The sequence below is a fragment of the Quercus lobata genome, chromosome 3 (genome assembly GCF_001633185.2).
Source record: "Quercus lobata isolate SW786 chromosome 3, ValleyOak3.0 Primary Assembly, whole genome shotgun sequence".
In the NCBI taxonomy this organism is placed as follows: domain Eukaryota; kingdom Viridiplantae; phylum Streptophyta; class Magnoliopsida; order Fagales; family Fagaceae; genus Quercus; species Quercus lobata.
The window spans coordinates 17,806,943-17,818,707 of NC_044906.1; the positions used below are offsets into that span (position 1 = coordinate 17,806,943).

Consider the following 11,765-nt stretch of genomic DNA (forward strand, 5'->3'; position numbering starts at 1 on the left):
ATTTTTTTTCCCTCCTATTTCGGCAATGCCATTGCCACATTTCACTCTTTTTTTTTTTTTTTTTAAGAAATGATATGTGCACACAATTTTTACAATATTTTTACAATATTTTACAACAAATCACAGGTAATTAGTTATTATTAGTTAAATTTTGAATTAACACTGGATTACTTTTTTAATCCAACAAATATAACCTGCCACTTAAAATTTGTTGTAAAAATATTGTAAAAATTGTGTGCACATATCATTTCTTAAATAAAAAAATAAAAAAAAGAAAAAAATAAAAAAAGTGAAATGTGGCAATGGCATTGCCGAAATAGGATAAGTGGCAGGTTATATTTGTTGGATTAAAAAAGTAATCTCAGTGTTAAATTCAAATTTTAACTAATAATAACTAATTACCTGTGATTTGTTGTTGTTGTAAAAATATTGTAAAAATTGTGTGCACATATCATTTCTTAAAAAAAAAAAAAAAAAAAAAAAAATGAAATGTGCAATGGCATTGCCGAAATAGGAGGGAAAAAAAAATAAAAAATTTTCCCTCCTATTTCGGTGATGGTGTTGCCGAAAATCAAAAATTTCTCTCTCCTACTTTTGTTGAATTTCGGCAATGGTATTGCCGAAATTCACTCTCTTTCCTCAGATTCCTAAATAAGTTGAAACAGTACCTATAACACAAATTAACTTCAAATTTAGCAATATTCAGCCAAAAGACTCCACCCTAAAGGGTGGATGATGAACTATGTTGCATATTGTTAACTTGGCTTTGCCATGTTCATCGTATTCATATCCTTTATTTATTTGCATCCTTAGTATGGAACATAACCTAATTGGAGAGGAATTTATTATTATTATTATTATTATTATTTTGAAATAATGAGAACATGGTAGTCATTTTTGGATGTGACAAAATTTGTTTCTCAACTTTAATTTTTAAAAATCCATTCGAGAAATGCATTTTAAACAAAAGGGGGGAGGCGGTGACCTTTCTTGGACAATGACTTTCTTGCATAATAAGTCAGGGATCCAACATGGGCTTTCCAAATTGCCAATACGCCGAGTTTCATAGTGTAAGCTAGCTATCAAGACAGACCAACAAAATCTGAAATCAATCATGTTTTGTCTTGTTATAATTTTCAGTTATTTGGTCGGGGTTTTTAACAAGCATACAAAAAGGATTGCCATTGTTGTAAGCTTCATGTTTGAGAACAATATTCAAGGAAATTTGTGTCTGGCCTTCTCGCTTAAGCTTGACAGAGATCTTAGCCACTGATCTTGCATTTGCTAAGGTACACACCATTAGCCCCCACATGCCATACCCATCTTCATTTTGCATAAAGCAGAAGCAACCTGGGCCACATTATCCAAGAGATCCAGCATGCTCGAGACACATTTGAGAACTGCACTTTCAAGCACTTGAACAGAGACCATAATAAAGTTGCACACGAGCTTGCTCACTTTGCCCGTGGAAAAGAAAAAACCTTTATTTGGAAAGGGGTTACACCCCCAGTTGTATCATCTTTAATCCAATCTGATCTGCTGTAATGGTCCCAGCTGCTTGCTGGCTCCCTTCTGATGTACTCCTTTCTATTTGGTTTATGCTATAAGTTCCATTTCAAAAAAAAAAAAAATGCAGGAGATCATCACTGGAGTAGATACACAGTGTCTGACCACTGCGATCTAAGGAAAATGGAAAGTATTCTTTACTTCACACCCATAATAGTTTCAGCTGGTATCTACATCAAGCAATTCACATATCTGGACCTCATTAGTGAGAGGACTTGTCAGTCTTTAACTGCCTGCCGACTGAAAATTTTATAATCCTTATGGATCTACAGTAATCCATATGGCATCCTGGTTGGAAATGAATCAAATTATGAGTACGTAGAATTCATGACAACTTCATATTTTGCTTTCAGAATTCCTCCAAAGCAGAGTTAAAATGAGAAAATACTTTTTTATACCTTCAACTAAATTGTTATATGCCACTCGGTTACAAGAATGATACAAATCATGAAAAATATTTGTTCAAGAGTCCAATTAACATGTGTCCTTAGGACATTTATTAATGAACCATTTAAGGAAAGTTTTAATACCACTTTCATGTAAAATATGAAAAAGCTATTAAAAAAAAAGTCAGTTTAAAGACCTTTTAGCCAAAAAAAGATTTCAGATCTTTCAATAAGGCCATATGACATTCTAAAAGATCACTATGGTCACATGCCAGGACTATGTTTCTTTACAACAACATAGAGTTGAAATCTGCAGCCAAGCAACAAAAATTACCTGGATTGTTACAGCATCTCTGCAGAGTTGGAATTCTACAACTAAGCATCATGAGTACAGAATTTCAATTGCAAAGGAAACAGCTGCTGCTATTGAGCAGTAAAGGAAGCTCAACTGCACACCACTGCCACCAATTAATTTATGGAACATATTTTCAGTTGGTGCTGAGAATCCTTGGTGTCTTTTCCAGAAATGCATAAAAAGCATATTGCCATCATCTTAATCCATACACTTCCAAGTCACATATCGGAGACAGACCAAAGATATGCTTCTGTTTCTGTGGCTCGTTTCTCATTCATCCTTTTGAACAATCCCTTCTCAAATCCTACAAGAGGTAAAACAACAGAAATTAATCACTTCTGATAGCTAAACATACTTTTCAAAATAATTTTTTTGCTTCTTTAGTGCATAAGAATCTTCCTGTGGCCAATGATCTCTCTCTCTCTCACTCACACAAGTTCACTATAAAGGGAAATGAGTAAATGATTGGGATCACCACATCATGGCACACAGGAAGATGATAAGGCAAGATCCATAGCTTCTTGAGAAAAATAAAGAAACATCTGACTAAAGGATGATGGAAATGAACCAACCATTACTACGGTCAACTCCATCCCAATGTCTTCCTGGTCTTATACCATATCTATTTGGAGCAGCATCTAATCTTCGTTTTAACCAGCTGTGATCAGGAATGTCCTGAGGAACAACAAACCCTGATTCCTTCATTTTCTCATTATCCCCTAGGTTTGGGAGAACTAGTTCAGGATGCTTTTTCTGCACCATGTCAAAGAGATATGTCAAATTAGTATTAAATTCTTTGATTTCAACAACAAAAAATAAGCAAGTCAATTACTTGCCTTCACCAAATGTGCCATGGGATCACCATCTCTTATTCTCTCCCTCAGCATTTTGTCGAGTTCAGGATCATCTCTGCAAACAGAGAACACAGATGTTATTTATTTTTATTTTTTGATAAGTAGAGAACGCAGATGTTATTTATTACAAGGCACTAGGTGTACGCATAGTAAGACCGGAAAATGAAAGTAGTATGCTGTCTCTGCCAAACAGAAGATGGGTAGATCTGTAGTGAAACACAGTTAATGTATTATTCATCAAATGGACGATTTAGATTTTTTTTTTTTCCTTTTTTTGGTCACATAAGTAATCTATAATCAGTAAAAAACCTTAAACCCAGAGACGAATTCAGACACCATGCATGTCAGGTGCTTCATAAATGAACACAAAGCCTTAATCCCAAAATTTTCGGGTCAGCTATGGATCCTCGACAAATTAATTATGGTCAATCATATGCTTTCCTTTCTTCTTTATCTAAAGTCATACTCTCTATTACTCCATTAATTGACATGTCATTTTTTTCTTACTTCAACTAATGTGCTTTTTGGTCTTCCTCTACCTATTTTCATTCCCTCAACTTAGCCCAACTCACTCTTTCTTACTTGTACATTAGTCGCTCTCCTCTAAACATGACCGAACCATCTTAAGCAATCCTCCCTCATCTTTTCATCAATAGGCACTACACCTATTTTTAAGTGAATTTCCTCATTTTGAATCCTATCTTTCCATGTATTTCCACTTATCCATCTTAACATTCCCATTTCAACTATACTCATTTTACAAATATGTCGCTTCATAATAGCTCAACATTTAGCTAATCGTATGGCAGTTTTATAAAATTTTCTCTTTAGCTTAATAAGTATTATACGATCGCACAACATTCTTGATGCGCATCTCCGCTTCATCCACCCTACTCTAATGAGTCTTATCCTACGACTCACATCCTCTGCAATCTCTCAATCTTTATGAATTATTGATCCAAGATATCAAAGACTATCGCTCTTTAGTATCTCTTGGCCATCAAGTCTTACCACCCCTTTGTTTTTGTTTCTACTTTTACTAAACTTATATTCCATGTACTCTATTTTAGTCCTACTTAATCAAAAGCCTTTAGATTCTAGAGCGTCTCATCAAATTTCTAACTTGGCATTAATTCCACTTCTAATTTCATCCACTAAAATTATATCATTTGCAACCATCACTAGTGCAAAGAGATATAGACTTAATGCCAATCCTTATTTTTTCTGCATACCTATAATGATGGGAAACCCGATTGCGATTCCTCCAATTGTTCTCACACTAATCAACTTAACACTCAGTAAACTACCATTAAACAAAAAATATATTTCTAAAGCCAGAGGAAGACAGTTCCACTACAGAGAGGTCTGCCAATTATAACAAGAAGCCCCGCCCCACCCCACCCAGCCCAAAAAAAAAAAAAACTCAACTGATTGAAACGATGCAAGGGGAAATTAGGATGCGGTTAAACCAGCACTAACATTCTTGCATCTGCAGTTACCATCAAGTGACATTCCTTTTATGAGTAATCATTAATAAAATATCATATGTAAGACAGAAGGTGCCAAAACCCCTACTAGAAATCATAATAATAATAACAACGAAAAGTTCTATGGTTAATTTCATAGGCAAGTGGATTTCCACAATACCCGATGATTACAGCATCATATGGAAATCAAAACCATAAAGATAGCACAACCCAATTGACTATCACCATGCCATTGTAAATCTCAAATTTGGTGAGGCACAATAGAGAAACAGACCACTGCAGGTCAGCACCTATATGCTTACCCACTAATTGTGCTGGATTATATTTCACACTGAGAAAATCCATTTATCACAACTACTCAAGCAAAAAAAAAAAATCCTCTAAACATATTGTCAACCAAGATGCCCAAATGTCTGTGGCACAATAAAATGTATAGGAATTGGAAAAAAAAAAAAAAAATTAACATGAAAGATACTAGAAAAAGAAACCTACAGCTACATCTATCAGAATATAGAACACATGTAAATATTTAAAATATATATTAATATATTACAATATGATATCTTGTATCATTAGTTTTACCTGGTCCGCGCAAATGGTTTGTCCTTCTCAGATTCCAATTCCTGCAGCCTAGCTTCGGCTTCCCGTTTTTGAGCCAAGCCCTTGCCCCACTCCAACTTAATCTCCTGACAAAAACATGCAGCAAATGCATATTAACTATCTACTAAATCCAGGAAAGAAGCCTATAAAAAATTTCCTAAAAGCCTTGAAAACTTTACTTATCAATGAAAGAAGCTTTAAATACAAGCTAAAACATTTCAGAAAGAAAATAAATTAAAATTGCTCACTATTATCCCTAAGATCCTCAACCATGATGCAATCAATATATCTAAAAGCCTTTACTTCTCAAATTTATGCAAGTTTTTATCTCCTCCTCTACAATATCACATTTTAAGCCTTTGAAAACAGAACTCAACCTCTGCCAAGCTTTGTAATAGATTTTTTTTTTTTTTGGGCAGTCAGTAGTAGTCATAACCACCAACTTTTTTTTTTGACAACTTACAAACAACTATTACAATATTAATAAAATCTCACAAAAGATGAAAAAGGGATGACATAAAGTAAAACTTTCACAGCATCGATGAACATCATCAGCTTGCAATCAGTACAAGACTGGCTCTCTCCATAAACAATTTAGTTCTTACAAGAGATGAGAAATGTAAAGGGGGAAAAAAGAGGAAGAGAGAAGGGAAAACTATCATAGCTAGACGGCATCATTTCTTTTCTTTTTTTTTCTTTTTTAACCAATCTCTCTACCATTTTAACTAAACATTAGTCAAAACCACAGATCTTTTGATTTTTCAGGAAAAAAAAAATTAATAGATTATTCAGCCAAAGCCTAAATAGACATCGCTTAAGCGAGCCAAAGCTAAAATAGGCATCACATAACTGAAGAAAACCTAGGAGCATGAATTACATTTCCCAAATTGTTGTGCAGACAACTACTCAACAGAAATAAATAGACGGTAAACTTTCTGCAAAGTCACATCTGTAGCATTTAATTTGTGAATGAATGCAAAATATTTTATTTAGGGAATAAACATTAACATTATGATGCAAAAATATAATATAAAACCTAGTGAATTCAGAAGGGAAGCTTCCTACAGTCCTCCGAATTAGATCAGAATTAGATCACTCCAATGACACAACAAAAGAGTGACGGTGAAATATAACCAAGGCAGAAAATTTGGGTAAGAAGGAAATTTAAAGTTGAATAGACTGTAGCTGATACTCATTGGCACTAATACTTTATCCTAAACAATTTAAAGCATGGAAACTTTGCGATTGCTATCAGAACAAGATTATGCAACATTTCTTGCTTGACCACCAAAATATGGGGAAAAAAGATACAGAAATTTTCATCAGCCACAGGGATGAACAATAAACACATAAATGAACTCTTGGACTCCTACATTATCAGTTAGAAACACAAATTTCATTCACTCACAAGAATCTAATTATTTTACTAAAACGAAATTCTTTTGACTATTTAGTACGAAAAACACTGCAGAGCCACAGTTGCGCCAAAAGGTATCTTATGAGACCACCCTCTCACGTGTGAGTCCCATATGCTATGGGAGGGTGATAGTACCACAGTGCTGGCATAGCATCAAGCAGGCTTAAGATCAAGAAACACTTGTTTTCATCTGTAGCTTTTTCAATGAAATTTGACACCTCCCTCACCAAAAAAAAAAAATCCAGAAATAATACCACGCCCCACTCCCCACAGCAAGCAAAGGAAGAAATTGTGACCCTAATAGATAATAATAATTATTATTATAATAGTAGCAATAGTACTAGAAACAATAATAAATGATGACGATGACACCAATGAGCTCTAGCTCAAATGGCACTTCCTACACCCTCAGTAATGGGAAGAATGGTAAGGTCACGTTTCAACTTTCAAGACAAACAAGATGCATGTAACTTATTAATCAAGTGTGTGTGTGTGTGTGGAATCTAGTTCCAGGTTGTTTAATGTGGAATATTTGGACTGAACGGAATCGGTGTTCTTTTGAGAATAAGGGGAAAACTGTGGCTCAGTTAATAGATTTGTGCCAACGGACCCTCTTTGATTGGTCTCGGTGTTGGGGTTTTTCGGATTGTTTTACCCTTATGGAATTCCTTTCGTCCATTAGTTTTTCTTAGTGGCTGTTTGTCTTTTTGTTCACTACCGTGAACCCTTTGTATTTTAATGCTTTTCCCTTTTTAATAATATTTTCTTCTTACTTATCAAAAAAAAAAAAAAAAAAAAGTGTGTATAGGTATAACAAATTCAAGGTTTTTTTCCAAAGTACCTTGGGCTTCTCTTCTACTTTTACTTTCTTTCGCAGTTTTAAGAATTCCTCCTTCGATATACGTTCTCCTGCAGCATTAAGGAGTGAGACCCAATCAAGCATGTAAACATTATTAAGGAAGACTTAACCTTAGAATATTAAGAAATTTGTTTTTCTTCACCTTTCTTATCCCGATATGTAGGCTCCGCACCCCGACCACTTATAGAAGGATCCATCTCATTAAACCTACACAGGAATAATTATTGTTTAATAAGCACACAGGAATATATATCAGACAATACACATCTTTGAACCAAAAATTAAACAAAAGCAGAATCATATAGCCTGAAACCTACATCTTATTTGTCCACCAAAACACCAAAATGATAAAAACTAATCATCGCCTATACTAATATAAATCGGTGATTCTATCACCTTGGACCCACCAAAAGAAAGACACACATTATAAACAAAAAAGAAAAAATCATAGACCAAAACACCAATAAGGAGATAGATCTTCCAAAGAGCATAGTTTTTTTCCTAATAAGTTGATACATTTGGGCTTCTACAGATTCACCTTTTTTCCTATCAAAGATCAGCCCTTTGTATTTGTGTAATTCAAATCACATACACGTGGAATGAGATGGGCCTTACAAACTGTGAAGATTGTAAATCATGAGTATTTCACTTAATGCCTATGCACATATACACTCAGACAAAAGTAGACACTATACAAAATCATTTGTATGCTGTAACAGTTCCCTGGGGTTAGAGAAACCAAAAGAGATAGAGAGAAATATCCCTAATTTTCAATTATAAAAGGAGAAGCCAATGTTTGGCAATTGCAGACTACATAGCCAACCCATGCATGCACAAGCTTAATACCGAGAATTCCATCTATCACACAAGATCATAAGTGCAACCTCATGGAAGCCTGAATTAGGATACCGTACAGCTGACCAAGCTTCCTAGTTTGAGAACAACAAACTGAGTCCCTGTTACTAAGCTTGATAAATGGGAACTCGACCTGAGGTGTACACAGCCATGTTCATCGAGAATAACTCAAATGACTCCCTACTGGAGTATAGTATGGCCAAACACTTGAACCATAATATCATCAAAAGCACAATATCATTTTTGGCTACAATAGAGCAGAAAAGGTCCCATATAAAACACAACTAATCAAAATAAGCAACTACGTTCACAACTGATCAGGTTGTGAATGTGCATATAATAAAGATGGCAAACACAATTCATCAACCTTAAAAGTGGAAAAAGGAGGGGGTGGGGGGGGCAGTATTTTAACAGCTTAATGTAATTGTTACCTCAACAAATCATTCTTCTTAGTTCTGGCAATCTCTTCCCTCATATCTTTGCCAGAAATCAGACCTGTTTTTCGCTGTTCTTCCACGGCAGCTTCCTTTCGGCTTTTCCTTGGTGGAGAAAGGTCAGGAAGCAAAGATGCATGTGAAGCATTGGTTTCAGTTGAGCGTCTACGTGGAGGGGAAAGGTCAGGTGACCCAGGTCTCCCAAGATCCTTCCTGCTTTTCCTTGGGGGTGAAAGGTCTGACCCCAGGGGAGCATGGAAGACATCTTGATATGGAGAACCACGACGACCCCGTCGTGGAGGAGAAATGTCAGGGTTACTCCTATCATTGTCTGCCAATACTTGGCGTCGACGAGGTGGAGACATATCAGAATTCAGCAAATCAGTTGAAAGCTTCACTCCAGGTTCTGGTGAAGGGCTATCATTTCGAACCCTCCGTTTTCGAGGTGGAGACATATCATTGTTAAGGTTTGGTCGTGGAGGAGACAAATCAATGTTATCTCTGCCAGAATCCTGCTCAGGTTCTGGTGAAGGTGTGTCATTTCGAATCCTCTGTTTACGAGGTGGAGACATATCAGAATTTGGGTCGTTAGAATTCAAGCATTTAGGAGAGAGCGAAACCCAACCACTGCCATCCTCTGATATGGCATTATATGCACGTCTGGCCCTCAACTGTTCAAGCCTCCTCATCCGCTTAACCTCAATGTCTTCATTAACTTGTGGCTTCTCTTCATCTACATGTTCAATAACATAATAATAGAACACTTAACCCAAAGTGGAAAAGGAAAACCATCAACTAGGAAAAAATTAAAAATTAAAAATCAAAATTTCAAAATGTTATTGATTTACCAGCTGAATCGCCGCTGTTTTCCTCTTCGAGATTGACTGTTTTCTGCCAAATTGGATCTTCATCCACAACTAAAAGACCCGTTGCATCTGGCTTACTTTGGACCTTCTTCTTCTTCTTCTTTTTCTTTTTATCCTCTTCATCATTGATTCCATATCTTTTCAGATATTCTTTAAGAGAGTTGGATCCCGAAGATGCAGCTGCCGCCATTATTCAATATCAATACCTCCCTAAAACAAAATTTAAACAAAATTCTTATTACCCCCAATTTGCTTTTATCAAACTCTACCCAAATACAAAAATTACTCCTTCATTAGATTCTAATTCTAGCAACATCAAAAGGGTTGTATAGTTATGGCTCCATCACAATTACCTGCACAATAGCAAAGTCTAATACTGCTAAAATCAACTGTAACTAAATTTTTACAGTTTCCAAGTTTCATAAGCAAAAAAAATCAAAAACACAAACCCGGCAATAAGGGTTCTAAGCTCAACCCCAATAAAACGTTACTCCAATAGATTCTACTTCTAACAACATCAAAAGGGTTTTAGAGTTTTAGCTCCAGCACAATAACGGCAAAGTCTAATAAAATTCAACAGTCTCCTAGGCAAAAAATCAAACACAAACCGGGCAATAACGGGTTCAAGTTGCACCCATGTTGATTCTAAGATTGAAATTTCATGGGTCTTGAAAAATCAGCAAAACCCTAACTAACCCCCCAAAATTGAGCCTTTTAGAACAATCTAATTGCAATATGAATAGAGCATATCATTCATAATTCATCAACAACAACAACAAATTCGTTGATTCCTAAATGTTAACGCAATTAAGTTAATCCATACACATATATCTATAATCTCTCCATATATAAGAGAGAAGAGTGAGAAAGAGAGAAAGATCGTACCTGATACAGAGCTCTAGGGTTTTGGTCTCTGCTCTACACGCTAACTTTCTTTTTCTCGCCGACTTTCAGATTTGAATTGGTACAAATGGGTCGGATTAAGGTGGTTCCTTGGGTGGGTTTGTTTCGGTTTAAAAAAAAAAATTATAAGTAAAAAGTAACTGATTTAAAAAAAAATTTCAAAAAAACTTTTTATATTTTCTTTGAAAATAGAATAAAAATTTACTTAAAATTGTCCATTAATATAAAATATCATTTTATTTTCTTACATAAGAGATGAGAAAACTTTAGGTACAAATTATTTTTAAAAAATTATGAAGTTAATGTACAATATTTTTAAAATTATTAATTAAATTATTTATGACATTATCATTTCAACTATTAGTCTCACCAAAAAACCGATTCACTTTTCAGTTCTTTGTTCCCTTCGGTCTTTATGGTTTGAAAAAATGGCGATTATGTTTGCAATTTTGATTTTGATAAATTAAGTATGTTCTTTGTGGCACAATCATCTTGTAATGAGTGTGAATATTTTCACTATTCTAAATTGTTCATTTGCTAAGAAACTTTGTGCTCAAACTTTGTTAATGAAGAAAAGGAATGAAGGTAATAGAATGGTGGAAGTAAATTTTTAGTAGATTTTATTGAAGAAAGATGTAGTTCTCATTTTTTATATTTGAGACCTAGTGTTTGTTTGGTTAGCTTATTTTTTGCCAACATATTTTATTATTTAGCTTATTTTTGCTACTATTTATGAGTCCTACTACACTTTTTGGTACTATTTATTGGTCTCACTGTGCTATTTCAACTAATATTTACCTTTAGTTACAATACTTTTAGCAAAAAAATTTCAATTTCAATAAAATAAGTGAATTCCAAACCGATCCTTATTATATATTAAATTATGTAGCAAGAATACGGGTTGTTTCGATTCGTCTTAATTTAGTTATTGAGGTTTCAAAATGATGGAACAACTATGCCGAGAGAGTATATTTCTTAAGTGATCTACTAAGCAAGCATGGATATTTGATTCATCATATGTAGGTCGTGTTTGGAAACAGATTATTTACCTGAAACTGAAAACTTTTTGCTAAAAGTACTGTAGATAAAACTAAAAGGTAGCTAAAATAGTACAGTGTAATCTATGAATAGTATCAAAAAGTATAATGAGACTCATGAATAGTAGTAAAAATAAGCTAAATAA

General features: G+C 34.6%; 1 protein-coding gene across 2 annotated transcripts; it reads right to left on the reverse strand.

The window, feature by feature from the left end:
- Positions 1-1,025: 1,025 nt before the first annotated feature.
- Positions 1,026-10,683, reverse strand: LOC115979803 (BUD13 homolog). Of its 2 annotated transcripts, XR_004089201.1 has the most exons (10): positions 10,565-10,683; positions 9,662-9,889; positions 8,811-9,546; positions 7,667-7,731; positions 7,507-7,574; positions 5,231-5,334; positions 3,144-3,216; positions 2,880-3,060; positions 2,287-2,611; positions 1,026-1,854 (listed from the first exon to the last, which is right to left on the reverse strand). XR_004089201.1 is itself a non-coding variant. In XM_031101860.1 (9 exons), the coding sequence occupies exons 2-9, from the start codon at positions 9,867-9,869 to the stop codon at positions 2,526-2,528; spliced, it is 1,521 nt and encodes a 506-aa protein (XP_030957720.1). In that variant the 5' UTR covers positions 9,870-9,889; positions 10,565-10,683; the 3' UTR covers positions 2,125-2,525. The 2 variants fall into 2 exon arrangements, 1 of the variants encoding a protein (XP_030957720.1); XM_031101860.1 differs by lacking the exon at positions 1,026-1,854 and having other exon boundaries at positions 2,125-2,611.
- Between the last annotated feature and the right edge of the window lie 1,082 nt (positions 10,684-11,765).

Coding starts and splice junctions, on each gene's coding strand:
- LOC115979803 (XM_031101860.1), bottom strand. CDS start 9,869: ATGGCGGCAGCTGCATCTTCGGGATCCAACTCTCTTAAAGAATATCTG. Junction 5,335..7,506: donor AAGTAGAAGAGAAGCCCAAG/GTACTTTGGAAA, acceptor TGTTTTTGTCAG/GAGATTAAGTTGGAGTGGGG. Junction 3,061..3,143: donor CCATGGCACATTTGGTGAAG/GCAAGTAATTGA, acceptor GACATGGTGCAG/AAAAAGCATCCTGAACTAGT.